Below are 21838 nucleotides of genomic sequence, written 5' to 3'. Positions count from 1 at the left end.
CAGAACATGACTGAAGACCTTCTTTTGTATGCCTGTGGCTTACAGACAGAAAACACTGTCATGGTAAAAAGCAGTCTTGCTGGTAACCCAAGCAAACTTGGTTGGCAGTCAGCTTCTAATTAGGGTCAGGATCTAATTACGGTCAATCTCTAATTAAAATAACTAAATATTCTGGTATTCAGAAAGTAAAAGTGCAGGAATTAATATGGACAAGAGAAGGCCTAGTGGCACAGCATGTGAAAAATGAAAGTTTCATAACTTGGTATTGTGTGTTAGTCTAGGAACAGCTCATCTGCAGGTATACTTCAGAGGCTGGAGGTTGTATCATGAAACTGAACTACAGAAAAGCCAAGGTTCTACTTTGACCTTGCTTTCAGCTTCAAAAAATAGTTTTAGAACACTGTAGCAGTATGGATGAAGTGTGTGTGGATCTATGAGTCAAAGCTCTAACCAACAATTTCCTTTATGGCAGTAAACTAGCCTAGAGGCCAGCTCCATCCACAAAGCAGACTCAGTTGCAGGGCTAAGATCTACTAAGAACAGGCTCTGAGTATACCGTGAGGGCACTTGGTAAACCTGTAACCACACGGCCACTGATGGCATCAAAATCCTGCAGGAGTTTCAGCATCCAAGTATCCACCTGAATCATGAATCCACGTTCAGCTTGGCTGGTACTTCAGTGGGTTACAAAGAAATACTGGAGGTAAGAAGTATTTGTAGGCGTCCCCTTCCACAAAACAAAAGGAGCAGCAAATTAAGCTAGCTGAATATTTATCTTTTGTTCTTAGGTACAGCTTGTTTCATTCCTTGTTTTCACTGCTGGGGTTTTGTAAGGATGCTATTCCTGTAATTTCATGGCAGAAATTCTGCTTGAGCCAAATATTCCACAAGCCCTTAGCTAAAAGGTAACAGTGCTGGGCTGTAACTCACACTGCAAGGAAGCAGAGGCACGGAGGGGTTAATAGCTCGATCAGACCGTGACATGAATGAGGACAAACAACAAACCTAACCCTAACTCAGGCCTCCTGGGCTTGCTCTTAACCAAATCGGTTAAAATGTGATTGGTAACAACATCCTCTGGAAGATGCACAATTACGTTAAAAAAAATAGAATAAAGTACTTCAAGTGTGTTTGGGGAGGGGAAAAAATCCAGGAACGGATGGAATAAAAATGAGAACCTTTCATCCCTCTATTGTGCGTCTAGACTGGTTTTATACTCATTACCATGTAATCATTCAACAGAAGTCTAAATTAAATTTTTAAGAGGTTAAGAACATTTTCCCCCGAATCTTCAAACTAAAGCCAAAGTGATTAGTGCAATAAATCAGAAAAATGAAAAATCTGAACGTAATGGCTTCTGTGGGTTGATACAGCCGATACAGATGATGGCTTGCAGTTAACATTGGGTTTATGTTCAATTTGACACTTCTGGCTAGCCAGAAGTTTATACAAACATGCACATATAGCACTAAGATTAATATTTATAATTTTAAATATTAACTGTCTCCAACATCCACAAAAACAGTAAATAGCACTTCTGATCAACTTCACTATTCATCTTTTTTTAAATCATTTGCATTTTAATAGGCATCAAAATTCAAATAAGGACAGATTAATGCATTTTTAATTATTAGATAAAACTATCTTGGATGAGCTGAACATATTTATGAGGACATACTCTGCTTTTGGAACTAGCTGATTTATTAGACAAGAAATTAAAAAAAAATATCAAACAAAACAACGTGAAGAAAGACTGATTCTAAACATTACACCCTGGGTTTCCAAACCTAGTAAATAAAAAATATGTGAAGATGGGTATCTGATAGGATTTCATATCTGATGGGATTTTCATAATTGCCTAGGTATGCAAACTTCACTAAAATCCGCTTCCAAATAAATCACAGAATGACTTGACTTATAAATATTGTAATTTGTTCAAACACAACTCAGAAATCTCTGTATTCTCTCAAGCTTCTAGCTGCATATAGTATGCAAAGAGCCAAATCCTTACCCAGCACAAGGCTAGATTTGATCACGGGGGAACAGCCCAATACCTGAATCTCTAATTAAAATAAGGGCACGCATAGTTTCCAAACTACTGTGTTCTGAAAAGGTCTAGGTCAACAGTGAAAGGGGGAAGGATCTTTTCTAACTCAACTAGAGTGACCACCATGCAATACTTAAGCAGGAGAGGGAAGAAGGGAGTCCTCTGAAGAACAGCATGCAGTGCCACCTCGGAGACAATTCCTGACCAAGCTGGATTAGAAATCCACTGAAATATAGCAATGACTATATTTTACTTTCAAAATACTTTCCAGTCTTGCTATCCTTGCCATTACTGCTCCCTGCAGCATTTGACAGTCCGTGGATTTATCCTGAACACGATCTCTCTGAAAAAGAGAACCAATTTATTCAGTCTTGAGACTGAACTAAGGCATAAAGGCATTAAATGACTCGCCCAAGGCCAGAGCGTCTAACTCGCTCCATGCTTCAGCCACAAGGTTGTCCTTTTCTTTCCCTTTTGTTAATCAGTTACTAGCATCACTTACTTTTGACGTAAAGAGTACTTCCACTTGGCAAGGCGACTACATTGGAGGCTGGACTGGCGGGTCTGGGGGACTTCACTGTTGCTACACTGCCACTTGGAACAGGGGTAGATGTTGGGGTTGAAGTGGTACTTGTGTAGGAATAGCAAACCACCACTGAAGAGGAGAAAAGACACCTTCCATATAACTGAAGTGCAGGATCCTGTAATTCTATCACTAGCTTAGCAACTGAAACTGAAGCCAAAGACTTATTGGGTCATTATCCACATCTCTGCCTCTGCAATCCTGTTACTGCTGAAAACTCACGGGTTTGACCTAAGCATGGCCATGGAATTAACTGCCTTCAAAGGTAGAAATCTAACCTTCTCTTCTCCCATACCCAGAAATTTGTGCTGCCAATTCTATGGTATGCTTTCTTCTTTTTCTTTATCATAATCAGATGTTTTACTTTCCAGCTTGATGTATTTTAAAAATTATTATTAACTCAATATTTGATCCTTGCTTTTCTATAAATGACCTACAATGCTTATCTAGACTGTTAACTGATAGAAAATAGTTTGTGCCTCTTCTTCAACTGATGTACCACTGAGGAACTAAAACATTCCTTGAATAATGAACAATAGGCTTTTTTTTTTAAAAAAAAATGTTGCTTACAAGTAATAGCACAGTGGTCCAACAGTTCTCAGAAGAACAGAAAAAAAAGCAGCCTATTTCAAGAAGTGTTACACACTCTCTAGTTGCTTTCAAGCCCATCCAGCCAAATCAGATGGAATGTGTACTAGCATTATTTCAAGCCACAGAAAAAGTGGAAATCAATCTTTTAACTTGATCCATTTTTAAAAAATAAAAAGAAAGACAACAGAATTTCCTTCACTTGCATCAAGACCTACAGAGATCTATACCTACCTTCCTAAAACAAAATATTCTGAACTTACAGAACTTTACAGAGCCTTTAACCATCAATCTAAGGTTTTATACTTTACAGAACTTAACAAGTTAAACAGTGCATTTCCTCACTTCGTGGCTTTTTTTCCTTTTTTTTTTCCCCACTTCCAGTTCCTTGTATACTCACTACTAACACAAAGCTCTCAGATTTACACTACAGACACTACAAAGGTATATTTAAAAGAAAAAAATATATATATTTCTACAAATATTGTGCAATAAAAAAAGATTCATTTTTTTTCTTCATTACCTAACACTAAGAAAACAATTTATACTGTGACATTATTTTTATATTCCCATAGTTTGTGCTAGAATCTCGGCGTTCTCTCACCTTCTTTGTTTCCAGTTTCTGCAGGAACTGGAAGAGATGCGTTGTGCTGAACAGCTGCGTTGGCAACAGCATTGGCAGTAACAGTAAAAGCTGTTTGCGGAACGAGTCGTGGCATCAGCGGCACCAGTCGACGACCTTCTATAGACCATTCCGAAGAGCTATTTGGTCCAGACATACTAAACAGAAATGCACATTCTTTAAGTATTCTGCTGACTTTCCAAAACGCTCAGTACTCTTATTTAACTTCCTTTTTGCAACAATGAAAATTTAAAAGGCTGTTACTAAAGCCATACTAGAGAAATCATCTAAAACCTTCCTTATTTCTTGAAAGCCCTTACACATTTTTCCCCATTTATGTCAAAATCCTCCCATAGCAAACCTAAGGGTTGCTGCTTCTTTTACTTTTAATGTTATGTTTTACAAACAGCCCTTAACGGGCCAGAGATCTGTGGATGTCATGTTCAACCCCTCCCCCAACAGATTATCTACTATTCAGGTAGAATTAATATACTCTCTATTTCTAGATGACAATAGATAGACATCCAATAGATTTCATAAAATTTTATGCAAACTGATCACATTACAGGAGAAAACCCTCAGCTTCTAATGCAAATCTTGTTTTACCTCAGCAGAAGTTTCTCAGACTTATTCATGTAGTCCCAAAGTAAAAGGACATGAAATGACTTAGGTACCTGTGCGACTTCTTCAAGAGAAACCAACCTGCTGCTCTGATTTTCTCTTAACCTTAGTACTTACACACAAACTAGAATGCTTCCCAAAAATGCTGTTCTCATCTAGATCGAGAGGTGTTTGTTTCCGACTGTTTTACACCAGTCATTTGTTAAATCAGCAAAACTCGAATTACAGATTATTTTTCAATGCTGTTATGTCGTTCTTAAACAAACCAACCCGTTTAATGTATTAATATATTCTGAAAACCAACTTCCCACATGAACTATTGCAAGCAAGTTGCAGCAAAATCTACCACAAATTAGTTCGTAAAATGCAGAGGATCTGCTCCATTGTTAAATTCTGATATGCTTCAGCATTCTTCATACATATTCACATCGTATAAGCAGAGCTGCATCAGCTGAGGTAAAAATACATTTTTTTAAATCAAAAACAAGACTACAAATGTTGCACATAGCAAAGCTAGCAAAGACTGCTCTCCTAGTGAGTTAGAGAATTATTTAAATCAAATACTATATTACCAACCATCACTTACAAAGAATTTACCAGAGGAAAAATAAAGAGATGCAGCACTTTATAGTTGCACCTTGTCTGGATTATAATATCTCATCCGTTTGAAGTTCGATACATCAGGACAAACTGTACGCTTGTTCTGTAAAATGCTAAAAACAGAACTACTACTTAAAAAGGATACTTGGTTCAAGAAAATAATCCAGATTTGACAATTAAATACTTAGTTATTATTTTTTCTCTTTCGCTAAAGAAGTTGGTGGGATTTTGTTTGGTAAACAGCAAGTTGTAACTCTTTAAACATAAGCATTAAAATACTAAAATGTCCTTCTGTAACACGACAGAGGCATGCTGATTTTGGCAAGTCTCAGTTCTGACAACTGCTAACTCCAAGCAACCTGCTACCTGCCCAATTTCCTTTTTTCCCTCCCCATAACACCTAAGCTACATGAGTCAAATTCAAAATCGGTGGTTATAACACGGAAAAAAATATGGAAAAAAAAACCACACTTAAAATCCATCGTTTTTCAAGCACGTTTCTTAAAGGTCAGGTTATTAACTACCTCCAGAGATACGTAAGCTCTTGCCCCCTTGCTCCTCTCCACCTCTCAAAATCACATGAAGCTAGCAAACGCAAGGAGGAACCAGCCCAGCTGATGCTAGCAGAGCAGCTGCATCAAGCCGGGAACAGTGGACACTGATGTCATCAGACAGCTTGCTGCAGGGTGTTGTTTTTTTTTTTTTTTTCTCTCCACCCTGACCATTTTTCCCCCCTCTATGCTGATATATGACTGTTTTCCACTGCTCTCTCCCACCTCTTTCCCTCCCTTTGTCTTTCTACAGTTAAGTCTCTTTTAAAATAACGTTTTCAAATGGATATGAATAAAACTAAATTTAAAAAACAACTATAAAACAAAGATGAAATTTGTACACAAGAAGCTGTTCATGCTGTTTGTTTTCCCTCTATTCTGTTTCTTCTGTTTATTTTACGGAAAGCTCCTCATGACAAAGGACTGTCTCCTACGTTGTGCTTGTGCAGCAAATGAGAGTAACGAGTACTAAAATAATCCTTTCCAGCACCCTGATCTCAATCAGATACAGTAACTCCTTTGGCCATATACTGTTTTAACTACTGTTCTTTAAACTACCATCAATTTTGAAAATTCTATCATTCAGCTAATAGCATAATGGGCACCTTTGGAAATTGTGTAGAAAATAACCCAGAACTTACTTGTGTGCAATAGTCGTGAGTCGTTCATCATTTACTGCTCTCCGAACTTCAGCGCGATGTCTCTCCGTTGAGATACTGTTAAAAAAAAAGCCAATATATTTTAGTCAGAGGGAGACATGAACATTTATCTAAAACTTCCAGCTAAAATGAAACTTATGAATAATCCAGTCAGGGAGATGAAAGGGAACAGGCAGTTACATTTAAGAGATTGTCACTTAATTTTTGCTATCATAGAGAGAAAGAATGAATGCGTTATTGTTCACAAAGTATTACTGAAGAATGAAGAGAACATTACTGTTCACTGGGTACCGCTGCAAAACAGTGCAATAAATTTAAAGTACATGATAGAAAAAATTGCACCAAACATGCAGCATTCTTCCTTGCTGCATCCTGGGCCTGAAGATCTTCAAATCCTACCTGGAATAAAATCCGAGCCAGCACGCACTCACGAGCTAGCTGTGATGCTTCTAATGCTAGATATCTCCAAAACCATCAACAAACAGTAAATCTTCAACTAGAGAGGAACAGTTGTTTTCTTTATTCAAAGCCAAACTGGAATCAAAGCTCCACAAGATGGAGAATTACTTCTCTAAATGAAGATTTGCTTTAGGATGTGAGTGATAGAAAAAGCACGTACTACCTTCAAAGAGAATGGGCCGCTTGTTCTTATTTTAAAAAGGTCAGGATTACCTAAGCACTTTCGAGAGCTCTCCAAGAAGATCCTTCTTCTCTTTCGTAAGGTCTCCTTGTGCACGTAAGGCACTGATGACACCTGCATATGCCTCCAGTTCTGAGGAATTAGAGCAAACGGTATTTCTATTTAACGCTCGCAGCAAAGGAAAAACATTATTTTCAGTATTACTGACAGTTTTCCATTAATTTTCAAAGTCATTAAAAGGAACACGTCTTTCAATTATTTAGTGCTTTTCAAAAGAGATTGATGGTTTAGAACTCTCTCAGTCAATTACGCCGCAGCGGACAGCTTTTCTATGAAACAATTCTATCATCACAGAGGATTATCTAGTTTATACACCCAACCGAACATCTCAAGCTCTGAGCTGGCAGTTCAAGTCAGGGACCTTGAAGAAACAGTCCCCAAACCCAGACAGTACCTTAGAATTCTCTAGAAACAATAGAAGAAGAAACTTAATGAATTAAGTTATTATTAAAAGTTCCATGGAAGTGCCTGACTTGCAGAAGAAATACACTACAAAGAGAGCAAATGATTTTTTCCTAACACTGTTCCTTCATTAGCATGGAGAACAGAAGCTCTGCTTTGTTAAATATGCTCACCATTATCTTTTATGCCCATTTATTTGATATGTACAACAGCTCGAATCTGAAAACAATGCACTGTGAGTGAATTAAACCTGTCCAGAGCATGAAAGAAACAATCCAGCTACTCTTAAACGTAGAAGCATCATTAGGATCAGCACGCAAAAACGTAACTCTGACGGAACAAATTGATTACGCCAGGTGATTCATGGAAATATTCCATCAGTGTTTTCAAAAAATAATAGTCTTAAAGCCTACTGGAATTTCTGAGTTTTGTCATATTGGGAAGGGTGAAAACACACCTAGTGCAAGTGACGTTGGAGCCTGCCAGATTCCCAAAGAATGACTTGCTGTTCTAGGCTTAGCATTAATGTTTTAAGAAAATGTTCCTGGGAACCACGCTGTGAGCCAGCAGGACAAATTCTTTCACTGCTTCTGAAGATGACTTTCATTCAGCACCCCTTTTCTGCAGCCAACCCACCCAACCCCACAACAGATCCCAGGTTAACCAAAAACACAAATCAAAGGGGCAGGCCACAAGCTAACAAGGGCCCAAAACCACACCGGAGCTTTCCTGCACAATAAAGAAGAGGATGCTGCTCTGAAAAGCTTCCAGATTAGGATTCCAAAGGGCTCATTTACAAATCAAATTGAGGAATTGTGTTGAAAAGAAGCCCTGCTCTCCTGTCCTGATTAAGCAGACAAAACCCAAAACAGAGTCGCTTTGGCTAAGCAGCCTGCACAGGGATGCTGAGTGACCTAGAGAAGCATTTACAGCTTCGGTTATAAAACATTTGCTAATTAACGCAACGGTTATTACTAATATCAACATTTATTTAGACAACCGTGTTACAATATTTAAGAAACTAATTATTTTCCTCTGTTAACAACGTAAAGTAATCCCCGCATACAACCATATAATTACTTAGCAAGGACAGATTTTTTTTTTCTTCTCCTTTTTGCAATTTTAATGGAGATGCTTCACACGAAGGTTTTTAAATGCACATTGCAGCTTTTGGGAAGTTGGTAAGCTAAGTAAATTACAGAGCAGCTATGACCAGCTTCCTCATCCTTCTGTCTTATATAGGGGTCACGAACCAGTGCACTCTCTTTTCAAGATGAAACACGTCAAAGAGGCAAAAAAAAGCTTCAAAAATTGGCTTTTACAAATAAACAACATTATTTCAGGTGCAAGGTTACAAACCCAGGACACCGCTAGGTATTGCACGCCTGGGGGATGCGTTTCAGCCTCACCTACACCGTGGCATTTCACTCGTGGAGCTGTGTGGAGCTGGCGAGGCAGGACTCTGCATCCAGCAATATCGATCTGCTGCACGGCTGTCAGACAGCTCTTTGCTCCCCCTGCCCCTGCTCCTTCCCCCTGCAGCCTCCTGCCGTGTCTGGATAAACCCAGAGCTTTCCTGTCCTCCGAGAGCCACGGCTGCTACAAGCTGCGATCCTCTGTTACGCTGGCAGGGCCCCCTTGTGGGGACACAGCTCATGCCAGCAAAGAAAAAAAAAAAAAGCTTTTTTTTTTATTTTTTTCCTGTCAGCCTAGGTTATGTCATTGAAGGAGGTGTAGCTGCAGTTCTGTTTGGCTCAGCTGCACCAGCAGGGTTCTGCCAGCACACCGCCATCAGCTGGGGTGGAAGTTGTTTTTTTTTTTTTCTTTTTTTCCACACTTCTAGCCAGCAGATCTACGTGAACATAATTCAGTAGCACAGATCCGGTCTGAATTTTTTGGCATCCCGCACTTTCTCCTAGTTTTTGTACTCCTTGAGCTTTGCTTAAGACGTAGAGCTGTCACCTCAACGGACGTACAGCTTCGTTTTGGTGCTGTGCACAACGTCTGTGCCACTGTCTGTTTCAACAGAACGCAAATCCCAGATTCCCGAGAAGAGAAATAAAGAGGAAATCAAGAAAAAATAACTTCTCAGTTCTCAGAAAATAAAGTCAGTGGCTTCATAACGTCTGAGAACCTTTGCACAGCCAAGGAGCACAGCACAAAAGCTTTTAAGTTCCAAGTAAAATACAAACAAGGAGCTAAGTGACTCAACTGTCACAGGAAGTTTGTGGCAGTCTCAGCTTTCTTCCTGACATCATCTCCTACATTATGCTCCTCAGAGGACAGCCTTTCCTTCTAATCCTATGCATCATTTAACTGGGGAAAAAAAAAACTAACTAAATACAAAAATTCAGTTCCTGAAGAATGCAAAAAGCACATTGCTTCGTCAGATCATTGATCTAACAAAAGATCTCCTCCCCTGTGACACCCAAAGGTGTGTGCGTGTGTGTTGGAAACAGCAAATATTTTTATTCTATAGACAGTGCTATATCTCCTTGTACTCATATATTTACAAGGATGGAACGTGAAAAATCTCACAATATATTTATTTTCCTGTTGGGCAAGGTACCCAGATGTTGAGCTAGATTTGAAACAATGCCAAAAGCTCCTGCTTCTTACAACAGTAAGGTGATAACACTGTTTTCACATTTCCCTGACAATCCATGTACCTGAAGACTGAAAAATCGCAACTTATCACACAGTTTGTTGGGTTCTTGTTTCAAATCTTTACACCAGAGCCTTTGCTACTTGTGCTCGATCTCGCTGCATCAAACAAACCAGGATTCCATGATTTTGGGGTATAAATAAAGAACCGAAAAGCAAATGAAAACCTCTCACATCTTAATAGCCATGAAAAATACAGCACTGCAACATCAAGGCTGAGATGGACCAGGACGTCCGTGAGAGATTCACCCAAACCAAACCAATTCCGTTCTACTCCTTTTGCTCAGGCAGAGCATCTGCCAACCATCATTTTAAGCCCGGGCTGTCAAACCAATGACACATGCAAAAGGCAGGAAATGACTTGTAAGTTGCCTGTAGACGCATTAAAGTGTTTCACGAAAGCAGCGGGCAGGCAGATCTGGGAAGGGCAAACATACAGACCCACAGACTGTTATCTTACTGTACCCAGTTTGCGAAGGATCCTCTTGCATTCATCTCTGCTGAGATCCAGGAGAGTTGGCCACACCACAGGCATCTTTCCCTCGCCTCTGTGCTCCCCCAGAGCTCGGCCTGGCTGAAAAGGAACAGAAATGCAGTCAGCGCGAGGCCACCATTTATCGATCTCCCAGGCTGATGAATGCAAACTCCGCTGCCTGCTCACAACTCCACCAACACATTCGCTGCCATTCCGGCTCCAGCTTTTGTGCTGGCATGTGTTACCGTGCAGGAATCCAGCGGCTCCGCAAGGGCACGGGCTTCTTATCCTCCCTTCCTCTGATCCACCAGCCGAGCCTTTCTCCTGAGTTTCCCATCTCCTCCTCAAGCCCTTTTTTTTTTTTTTTTTTTTCACGCCGAAACGCTCCCCGAATCGATGCTCTCCAGTCTCCTCCCTCCCTTTATGCACAGAGCACCTATTATAGGAACTCTTCCAGCTAACCGCACGCCCCCCCACACACCACCACCACCTTTCCCCTCGGGGAACACATTTAGCACGAGCCTCTCCTATGCCAGAAAAGCAAAAACACGGTGAAATTCGCTTTCCCCCCCAAAACGGGAACACCCCCTTTCCCCACTGCATGGCGGCGAGGTTTTGGGGAAGGAAAGGAGAAGGAAAAGGGGGGGCATCTCCTCGTTATAACGGGGAAAATAAACGGGAAAAAAGGACCGGAGGAGAGCGGGAGGGAAAGGAGGGGGGGGGGAGCTGCCAGCACGGCGGGAGGCGGGCACCGGGAACAAAAGCCCCGGCTCCACCGCAGCTCCCAGCGCCTTGCTGGCTCCCCTCAGGGGGCAGCCGCCACCGGGAGCCCCCCGCCCGCCTTTCCCCGGTACGGGGGCTGGCGGAGGAGAACCGGAGGGGCTGGAAAAAAGAGGGTTGGGAAGGGAAAAAGGGCAAAAGAGCCCTGAGGGGACCCCCCCTCAGCGAGCAACCGGCGGCCTGGGACCGTGGCGCTGCCGCCGGGCCGGGCCCTGAGGTGAGGCGGCGGAGGAAGGCACCGGGAGCCCCGGGGAGCGCGGAGCCTCGGCGAGCAGGACCCACCTGCCCGGCCGTGCCCGGTACATCGAAGGGGGCTCCTCAGAGGCAGGGCCCGGCCTCGGCTGCCTCCTCCTCCTCCTCCTCTTCCTCCCTTCCCCTTCCCCTCCCCCCCCTCCCGGTGCCGCGCTCCGGTTTGTTTGGCGGCGGCGGCGGCAGCAGCGCTTCACAGGACCAAGATGGCGGCGCGCCGCACTGCTCATGCGCCGCCGCCGCGGGGCACGCTGGGAGTTGTAGTCCCCTCGCTCCCCTCCCTTCCCCGGCTGAGATGGGAGAAGAGCGGAGGGGGGTAAGGTGGACACAGGGTGTTTGTGCGCATGCGCTTTGCCGCGGGGTGCTCATGGGAGTTGTAGTCTTTCGCCGCACACACGCTGTTGTGGACGCGCTGCTGGCCGTCCCGCCATTGCCCGGCGGCTGGGGACGGGTGGCGAGAGGGGACAAAAAGCCCGCGCGCGTTGCTGAGGCGCTGAGGGAGGCTGAGGCGGCGGGCGGCGGGCTCGTCACGCCCCGCAGAGCTTGGGGTTTAACCGCCGACCGCTGTTTGTGTGAGGAAATGTGGCGAGGTGGAGGCTGTCCGGCCGTTTTCTGGCTTAAAATCGTCACCGGTTCGGTGTGGCGATCAGTCAGCCCGATTCTGTGCAAATAAAGTGGTAATAAAGTGGTAATAAAGTGTGTGCCCCAAAAGCACCCAAAACATGGCTTCGTTTCACCCCAAAGCTGTGAGGGATGGATCCAGAGATCTGGGCCTGGCAGCACCCACGGGTGCTTCATGCGTGGTTTTCACAGAAAAACAAAACAAAACAACACAAAACACAATAAATTATATCTTCTAAACAGTCCTTAGATCAGATTAGAAATAGGAAAAGAAACCATCTCCAGTGCGCAGCTGAGGCTTGAAGGCGATGTGGTGTCAGTTTGTGGCTGCTGTGTCACGGCAAGAAAGAAAAAAAAAAAAAAAGCCTAAGCCTATTGGTAAAACAACAATAAAACAAACAAAAAAAAGCCTTTTCACAAAACTTTCTGTGAGGTAATCACTGAAAAAACACACAACCGGGTAAAGCTTTGGCCCCTGGGGCTTCATTTTTGCCATGTGCACTTGTTTTTTCCGCCCTTCCTCTCGCGGCTTTTCTGATTTTACGAAGGAAATGTGCACCCTGGGGCTGGATGAAGAGGAGGGAAGGTGTCCCGCCTCATGGCACCCATCCCGTGGGTGTTCCAGCTTGCATAAATCTCCTGCTTTTGGGTCCACACCTGCACTAAACACACCCATGCCCTGATTGCCTTACGGAAATTCGTTACCAGCTGCCTCACCCGCGGCGTGTCTTTTAACAGGAAATCGCGTAAAACGAAAGGAATCGAGCCTTTTTTTCTTTTTTTTTTTCCACCTATATAATTTGAAAGCTCCAGTGTGCGGAGGCTTCTGCTGGAAATGCCAGCAGGAGAAACTCCCTTTGTTCCCGTCTAGACGTTTTACTGGGGAAGTGTATAATGCAGTGCTCGGGAAGCTGGTGGCTTGCTCGAGAGAGGGCTCATTGATATGCTTCACAGCACTGCAAGGAAGGATTCTCGATGTCAGTGTCCACAAGGTAAACGCTGGCTACGGTGTCTTCCGTAGTTCTCCAGGAAAAAATAAAAAATAATAAAAAAAAATCTTAGAAATGAGCAATCTCTAAGGCGCAGTCTGAATCTAGATTTTGCCCACAGTTTGCAGCAAGGAAATAAAATCTTATTTTATAGTTTGCTTTCAGAAGGCCAGAAACAGCTGGAAGCTTTTTGAGGTGAAGACAAGGCGAATGGTGCGCTTTGATCAGCAACACCTATTTTCAGATCTGCAAGTGCTATTATTTCCACCCAACTACAGAAAAAAAAATAAATGTTTCTTCCCTGTGATCATTGATGAATGTTTTCTCACTTGCAATTTCCTATTGTTCTCCCCAGCGGTATAAATCTCAAGTACCTGAAAATAATTATGCTGAATGGTACAGAAGAGCTAGAACAATTTTCCTTTTTTTTTTTTTTCAATGCCTTCTTAAATAAGAAGTGGCTGAGGGCAAATAGTGTCATCCCTGCATAATATTACCTAACAAAACCAAATGCCATAAGCTTTGCACAGAGCTGAGGAAGAGGCAGACAAGGATGGTGCCAGAACTTGCACCTTTCCTTTGCAGGTCAGAGGATCCACTGCAAACCTGCCTGGAAATGTGACTTTTAGTACAATTATCCTGTTCAGTATGAGAAGTGCTTAACAGAATAATATAGCCCTTTTGAGGTTTACTCGTCAGTCATAACTGTGATGCTCTAGCAGAGAATCATTTTTATTGCATGAGGTGTTTAACAGCTGTCCCTTAAGTTTATAGAGTAAATTGTTCCCTGAGCAAGAAACTACTTAAACTTTTTTTTTTTTTAACAAAATATATCTAAGTTGTAAGATGAATGTTTTCTTGAAGTTTGTGTGTTGATGAATGCACTCTGTCCTCATACACGCTCTCCAGTGAAATCTCTGTGAACAACACAGCTCACCTTTTCTCAGAGAAAGCATTAATAATGTGTTTTCTCAGCCTGGATCAGCAGTTTCATTAAACTTAATGAGATTGCTTCTTTTTTTTTTTTAGATCTTTAATTTTCTTCCAGATGAGGACTAAACTGGCCAATGGGATCAGGTTATTCCAGGAGAGGTAGACAGATGCACAGCAACACTCACATGAGTACATATGTATGTGCTCAGGAAAATCATACACGCTTCATTTCCTTCTGTGCACAGAACAAAAGAGAGGTAAAAGCTGAGCCAGTTATGTATGAACTGCTTGAAGCTGTGACTGCCGTGTTTTCGCAGATGTCGTAACACGATTTCCAAGAATACTTCTTATTTTCATTAAGAATAAAGACCCAGACAGAGAACTATGCAGGAGAGGTCCAAAAAGTCTGAAGGCCAAATTCTGCCTGTAGTTACAGCAGCACAGTTGCCATTTACTTCAGACCCACCTACTCAGCTACAATCAATTGTCCATTACCTGTAACAATGGGGAGCCTGAGATACTGTGGACAAGGAAGAAAAGAAAACATAAATAATGAATCCTGAAAAGCGTAAGAGGCTACCCTGACTCAGAATGACTGCATAGGGTATTTTAGCAATCCAGGGAGGCTGCCCAAATGAGGCCAATACTTGACAGAATTTCTTTACGTCCGATGAACAAAATGTCAAGAGTCTTCCAATTATATACGAAAAAATGAAAATAAAGACAGGGTGGTTTAGACTTCATTAGCACAGAAACATAGCTAAATGTCTCATGGGTGAAATTTTCTCAGCAAATTCATATGAAATAGACTGATTCATTGTGGGTAAAAGAAGAAAAGGCAGTATGTGAAAATGCTATTTTTTTTATATATATATATATATTCTTAGTTGCCTTCCAAAAGTTAAGCATAGAACTATTAAGTTTGGAAAAGCCCTCCAAGATCACCTGGTCCAACCACCCCCTACCACCAGTGTCACCCCCAAGCCCTGTCCCCAAGCACCACGTCCAACCTCTCCTTGAACACCCCCAGGGACGGGGACTCCCCCACCTCCCTGGGCAACCCGTCCCAAGGCCTGACCCCTCTTGCTGAGCAGAAATGTCTCCTCATTGCCAACCTGAGCCTTCCCTGGCACAACTCGAGGCCGTTCCCTCTGCTCCTGGCCCTGGTTCCCTGTGAGCAGAGGCCGCCCCCCAGCTCCCCACCCCTTCCTTTCAGGCAGTTGCAGAGAGCAATAAGCTCTGCCCTGAGCCTCCTCTTCTCCAGCCCAAACCCCCCCCAGGTCCCTCAGCCGCTCCTCACAGGACTTGTGTCCCAGGCCCTTCCCCAGCTTCGGAGCCCTTCTCTGGCCACGCTCCAGGGCCTCGATGTCCTTCTGGGAGTGAGGGGCCCAAAGCTGAACCCAGCACTCGAGGGACGGCCTCAGCAGAGCAGAGCCCAGGGGGACGAGCACCTCCCTGGCCCTGCTGCCTGCACTAGTCCTGCCACAAGCCAGGATGCTGTTGGCCTTCTTGGCCACCTGGGCACCCTGCTGGCTCATGTTCAGGAGATCATCAATCAGTAATGCAGGACCCATCACTTGGCCATGTTGGACCTCATTCCACTGCCCTCTACCCATCGACCCATCCTGTCCAGGTCTCTCTGCAGGGAGAGAGACCTGGCAGATCTACCAGAGGGTAGATGTTGATCTACCCTCTGGCAGATCAACATGTCCCCCTAACTTGGTCTCATCTGCAAATTTACTGAGGGTGCACTCAATTCCCTAATCCAAATCATCAATAAAGATATTAAAAAGGCTGGGCCCCAACACCAACCGCTGGAGAACACCACTGGTGACCTGTCACCAGCTGGATTTCACTCTGTTCACCACCACTCCCTGGGCCCAGCCGTCCAGCCAATTTTTAACCCAGCCAAGCATGTACTTGTCCAAGCCATGGGCTGCTGGCTTCTCCAGGAGAATACTGTAGGAGACCATGTCAAAGGCCTTGCTGAAGTCTAAGTAGACTTCGTCAACAGCCTTTCCCTCATCGTTCATAGAAGAGTCACCCGTTCATAAGAGGAGATGATGTTGGTCAGGCAGGACTTGCCTTTCATGAACCCCTGCTGGCTGGGCTGGATCCCTTGGTTATCTTGCACACATTGTGTGATTGCACTCAAGATGACCTGTTCCACAAAGGTGATCTGTTCCATGAATCACTTTCTTAGCTCTCATTACCTACATCCTCCGTTACTGACTGAGTCACCAGTTAAGGAGACCCAAAATTATAGCGCGCTTTCTGACTTTTCCAAAAGGAAAACAAGAGAGAAACTTGTTGACAGCAGCTCCATTTCACCTTATTTCCATGAGTAAGGCTCGTGCAACCGTGCTGCCTGCCAGTTCTGCCCCAGGATAAGCAGTAAATCTACCGACAGTCCAACCAAATTCAACAAGTGACTCAGGAGCTGATCATACAGAACTGGTTCCTTAGGTATAAACGTGTCAACAACAGCTTGCTGTTAGCTTTCCTATTACAGCCAACTGACACAGATAAAACTGGAGCTCATTGGGACCTGGAGGATTCCTCATCTGATGGGGACCCACCAAAAAGTTGTTTCGCCTTTCTTGTGCCTCTGTTTCCTACTTTTATAAAGAATTTAAAAACCTAATGGCAGACTGATATACAAGAGCCATGCATTATCATTGATAACAGCCAACTGCTCGTCTTTTAAAGAAATTGCTCAATTATATGTATTTAAGCATAATTTGTTCCCCCTAAGAAACACTTCCAGTAAGAAATATAGTGACCACCACCAACAACTACTTTGTTTCATATTCTCCAGGACCTAACAACCTCAGATCCCCTATTAGTTTAACTAATTTGATTCTCATCAATTACAGGCACTGCTCTAATTAATTACAGACTTTCTGGGAGCTTAAATAATAATCCGTGTTTCACTATGTTTCCCTCTAGCATGCAAGGCGATGGAAGGGAGAAGACAACGCGCTGTAGTTTTGGGGCGCTGGCAGTGAGATGGCACAGCTCAGGGGAGAAGCGATGATTTTCACTTGGAGAATGCAATTTGTATGCAGCCCAGGTCACCAGCAGCAAAGCTGTTCCTCTCAGCTCTTTGGGGGCTCGTACAAAACGAGCACAGCAGCCTCACTGCAGCTCTTGCCGGATTATTAACTACACCTCGACTCACGCCACTACAAACTCCATTCTCGTTGTGGCACCCAGCTGACAGACTCACATTGATCCAAGCTAGATCCGGACTTCTACAAACCCCGAAATACCCCTTTTCTTCAGAGCAGTCTTCTGAGGGTAGAGCAGAAGTAAAATCAGCTCGCTACTACGGGGTGAACACGCGCAGCTATTGCAGCTGCTGCTTTTCTGCTGTAAATTGTAAATTTTCAACTTTCCAGTTTCACACTGGTAAGTTCAAAAGTAAAATTGGAAAATCAAGAAAATGGTTTTATCAGTCTGCTAGCAATCAAATTCCCGCTACACTCTTATATTAAGATAAATGCAACATTGTAGAGAAATTAAAATTTTAGGGAATTTAAAGATGTTTTAAAATATCTTCTATATTTTGTATAGGAGAGGAACAGTCAGCCCAGGTTCTAACAAAAGTGAAATCCTTTCTTGGTCAATTTTCTGGGCCTAGCCAACAGTTCACACTTCTCTTAGGAGATTATTCAGTGGCTCGATACATTTTCCTGACATAAGCATCTCCATTTTAGTTTTATTCTGTCACCCTTAGACTCCTAAACTCTTTCTTCTTCCCTAAACCCTTTCCCGTCACATTTTTCTCCCGGCTAAGATAAGAACAGAAGCCTCAGCAACATTCAGGCGCTGGCAGCTTGCCAGAGGAGTCCTTTTATACACAGCCTTGTCAGATGCAGGGATTGTCACTGTGGGCCCAGGACTAGATGTACTTAAATCCGTAACAATATTTCACCTTCTTTCCCTGAAGGTAGTTGTGCATTACCAGTTAATACAGATTTTTGCCTTTTTTAAGTAAGACATGCTGTATTCAATGCATATGTTTATTTTGCAAATCTTAAGAACTTCAGTGCTGAAAGCAGTCAAATTCAGCAAGATTTAAACCCATCCAAATGCCACCTTGCGTCAAGTTAAGCACCCATTTAAACACTTTGCTACACTGAGGCAAAAAACTTGATTATATAACCTAAAATAATATATATAAAAAAAAAAAACTTCATCGTGTCACTCTGCAGCACGTCAAAGAGCAGATTAAAGTCAGTGCCCTCTGCAATCTAGAGAGATGGATGCTTATCTCCATTCTCGTTGTAGCATTCAATATGTGTTAAGAATGTATAAAGGAGCAAAGGCACTTCTCAAGAGAGAAAGCATGGAAAAAATAAAATTATTAAAGATATTGGTACACTGTAACTCGTGTCCTTTCCTGTGGCCACATACATGTACTGCAAACTGTGGGTAACACGGCTGCAATTTAGGGCATTTAACCTAGATTAGCATGCAGCAGAATTTAGCCACTATAGCAACTGATCCGTGTTGTATTTTAGGTAAGCTTGCACCTTCTCTGCAGTTGCACTTTTCACCCAGCACACTTGGCATTGCTTCTAAGCTGAAGTCAACTCGTGATTGAATGACTTGTTCCCAGTTTAGACATAAATATTTTTACAAGGCTGGATGCACTAAAAATGAATGCTAGAGAAGCAAGGGATTGTATCCACTGTAAAGGATATATTCGATCACATTACAGAGACTGGACAACTAAAGCAGCTCGATTGACCGTAGGAGAAATGGTTAAAGAGTGCAGTACCTAATGGCTGATGACACCCAGCATTTCCTTATCTGGACAGCCACTGTCCTTATTTTTCCTAGCAATATGATCACTTATCCAGCCAATTTTGGAGTATTCCATGCCAGAACACCTTCCAAATGAAAATTTACTTAAACACACGGTATTGAGGCAAGATGAAAACACCCATGGAAAAAAATGGATTGATGAAGATGTAGAAAAGAATTTGGCCAAGTGGCAACATACCTTGTGGCACCCATATTAAACACACATCCGACAGTGCCCGATTAGCTACTATTTGTTTTGGAAGTTTTTCTGTCTCTATGTACTCATATCAATATATTGTGCAATCAAGACAAGGTATTGAGGAAACACAAGGGCTGTAAATTAAGGTTAGCATCAACAATTAAAAATGAACGCCTGCACACAGGGGCAGATGGGCAGGAATTCGCTTGGTTGCTGCTTTGTGCATCTCTGCCAGGAAGCTAGATACGGCTCCGCCAGCGTGCGCTGCCCACAGAGCAGCACAGAACGTTGCAATCGTCTGCTTTGGCTGGAGGAACGCTTCAGAAATTGCAGCAGCTGAGGTGGAAGTGAAGACTGAGCACAGAGCATAACTGAGAAGGCTGCTTCCTACATGGGGAAGAATAGCTGTAGTCCAGAATACAGGCAGCTTGGAGTAAATAGCTCAGTACAGGTTATCTGGAAAGCTATGGCAGCACACAAAATCACATTATTTTGGCAGACCCTTACTGAAACAGACTGCACCCTCGCTTAAAAGTTGAGTGGCACAAAGCCAATCACCCTCTGTGTTTTCCTGTATCGAAGACTTGATACTAAACCTTCAAAACCCAGTGTTCTTTGAATCAGCCACGACTTCCATGAAACGGATTCCAGTAAAACAGGGAAAATGCAATGGGAGATGGGTCTGATGACCTAAAATGTCATCCTAGATACGGTAACTATAATTTGCAAAAAGCTAAACTGCGATGATGGCACCAGGATTCTGCATTACTCCAATTTACAGTTGCAGTTATGTTGCATGTACATCACCAGCATGGTCTCAGAGGTCCTCTTGTACATAAGAATTGGTTATTCCCCACCTTTGCCTTCCAGTTCTCCAAAAGCTTAAGCAAGCCCTAGACACAAGGATCTTGTTTTTCATCCTGCCATCACAAATTTCAGCCTGTCTCAAAGGGGAGCACAGATACATCTGTGGGATTAACCTGATGTCTCTTCAGTTCCTACAGACAGGTCATCCCACCAACAATGTGGCTGTAGGGCTTGTTACAGATTATATAACAAAGAATCATTACAGCAAATTAGACTACAAATATTCTGTTGCAAAGCATTTTTAAAGTTTTATTAACAGGAAGCCTCCAGAACACCACAATCATACTTGAACGGTATTATTAGAAAATAAAGGCATACTAAGCTTCGCCTTGTCAAAGAGACACCCAGCTCATTTCCAGAAATAAATTAAAGAGATTCTTTTGCAACCACTGTAATGTTACACAGAGTCCAGGATTTAATAGACAGATAACTTTAAGAGGGGAGAAATGAAGCAATTAAAAATCTGTATGAACACACACAATTCCTTTAATAATTTATCCAGATGATACAGATGACTTGCACAACACTACTACTACAGTACGTAATCTCTATTAAATGTGAAGAGAATATAGAGATAAATTTGGAAATGTAATTGTGAACAATACTTGAATAATCTAAAGTTTTTTAAAAAAATCAACATACAAATTATGCATTCAGTTTTCAGAGGCTACACAGAAAAGGTGTCAATGATGTCTGTACTCCACAACAGAAGCTAATTTTTGGAACTTCCAACTAAGTAATATAAACTAATTTGATTTTAAGAGAACATACTTTGAGTAATATTTTTTTTTGAAAGCAATTGATTTTTGTTTCTGTTCAATGGAAATCACTTAAAAAATTGCTCTCCTTATAAAAGTACCATCCAGCAAGCTTCAGTAAGTTAACTTTAAGCATAAGCCATTCCATCCACTTAATTAGGAAATCCTATATACTTATATATACACATCCAGAACATAACAGCTACAACATGCTTCTATGGTGATTGACACGATAGAATATGAACTGAAGTTTTGATGAGAAGTAGCCATTTAGAAATACGTGCCAGGATTAATTTCTTTTTAATGCTGCCATTATAATCTTCTCGTTTGGCTTTTCAGAATCCTCAAAGTAGGTTCTACACACAATCCCTCTGTTTGGAGAATCAATTTGAAGGGAAAAAGGCCCTTTGCTCTTGGGTAAAATAAACTAACAATTTTGTTATTAATTAAGGGTGAATAATTATTTTTTCATACTGAAACAGGTTTTAAAAGTGTTTTTAAATTACGGAGCTTCACCTTAACATTATACATTCATGCTCCTCAACTATTTCTTCAACCAAAAATGATCCTGCTCTCTCCTGCATGAGCATGAACATTCATGCAATCTGCATAGGAAATCAAAGAACAAATTTACCTGAATTAGAACTGACCTATCAAAGATATGTATTTTTTTTTCCAAATTTTTTTTTCTTTAAACAAACAGCTTTATTCACTGTTTTGAAAGACACATTCTTTGTCTGTTTCGTATATATAGATTATGTTTCCATAATCCCGCTAAGTCTCCTTGTCAGGATTCTTCTCCCATGACTTTAAAGGTATGTAAGAGATGTCTACATCAAAGCTAAACTCTTGCACAACAGTGCTACTGTATCTGAAACAATTCTTGTTTGACATCACCATTTATACATTTCAGAGCTGCTGGGTCTAATTCCTCAAATTACCAGCAGGCCATTCTTGGTGCATGAGTCTCTTCTTCTATCTACTTTTCTATTTCCTATTTTTTTTTAATTATTATTATTATTATTTTTTCCTCTAAGCTCTGTTTTATTTTTGCCTATGATAGAGCTGATGAAGTCTTCACATTAGGTATACTCCCTGTTTCATTTACTTTATTACTT

The 21838-nt window shown here is 42.2% G+C and overlaps 1 protein-coding gene across 15 annotated transcripts in view; it reads right to left on the bottom strand.

The window, feature by feature from the left end:
• The window catches only part of EMSY (EMSY transcriptional repressor, BRCA2 interacting), a 39937-nt gene extending 28205 nt beyond the window's left edge, over positions 1-11732 (bottom strand). For 4 of the 15 annotated variants that reach the window (XM_068693795.1, XM_068693597.1, XM_068693875.1 and 1 more), the window contains exons 1-6: positions 11575-11732; positions 10503-10611; positions 6944-7043; positions 6254-6328; positions 3823-3998; positions 2550-2702 (exon numbers count right to left, since the gene is read on the bottom strand). In XM_068693795.1, the coding sequence (XP_068549896.1) occupies positions 2550-2702; positions 3823-3998; positions 6254-6328; positions 6944-7043; positions 10503-10572 (574 nt within the window). In that variant the 5' untranslated portion in view covers positions 10573-10611; positions 11575-11732. Of the gene's footprint in view, positions 1-2549; positions 2703-3822; positions 3999-5047; positions 5175-6253; positions 6329-6943; positions 7044-10497; positions 10612-11574 lie in introns of those variants that run through there. The other 11 variants (XM_068693460.1, XM_068693961.1, XM_068694347.1 and 8 more) reach the window with 9 other exon arrangements.
• Between the last annotated feature and the right edge of the window lie 10106 nt (positions 11733-21838).

The sequence above is a fragment of the Anas acuta genome, chromosome 1, assembly GCF_963932015.1.
Source record: "Anas acuta chromosome 1, bAnaAcu1.1, whole genome shotgun sequence".
Taxonomy (NCBI): Eukaryota; Metazoa; Chordata; class Aves; order Anseriformes; family Anatidae; genus Anas; species Anas acuta.
Note: the sequence above shows the minus strand (reverse complement) of the source record. Positions and strands in the feature narration are given on the sequence as shown.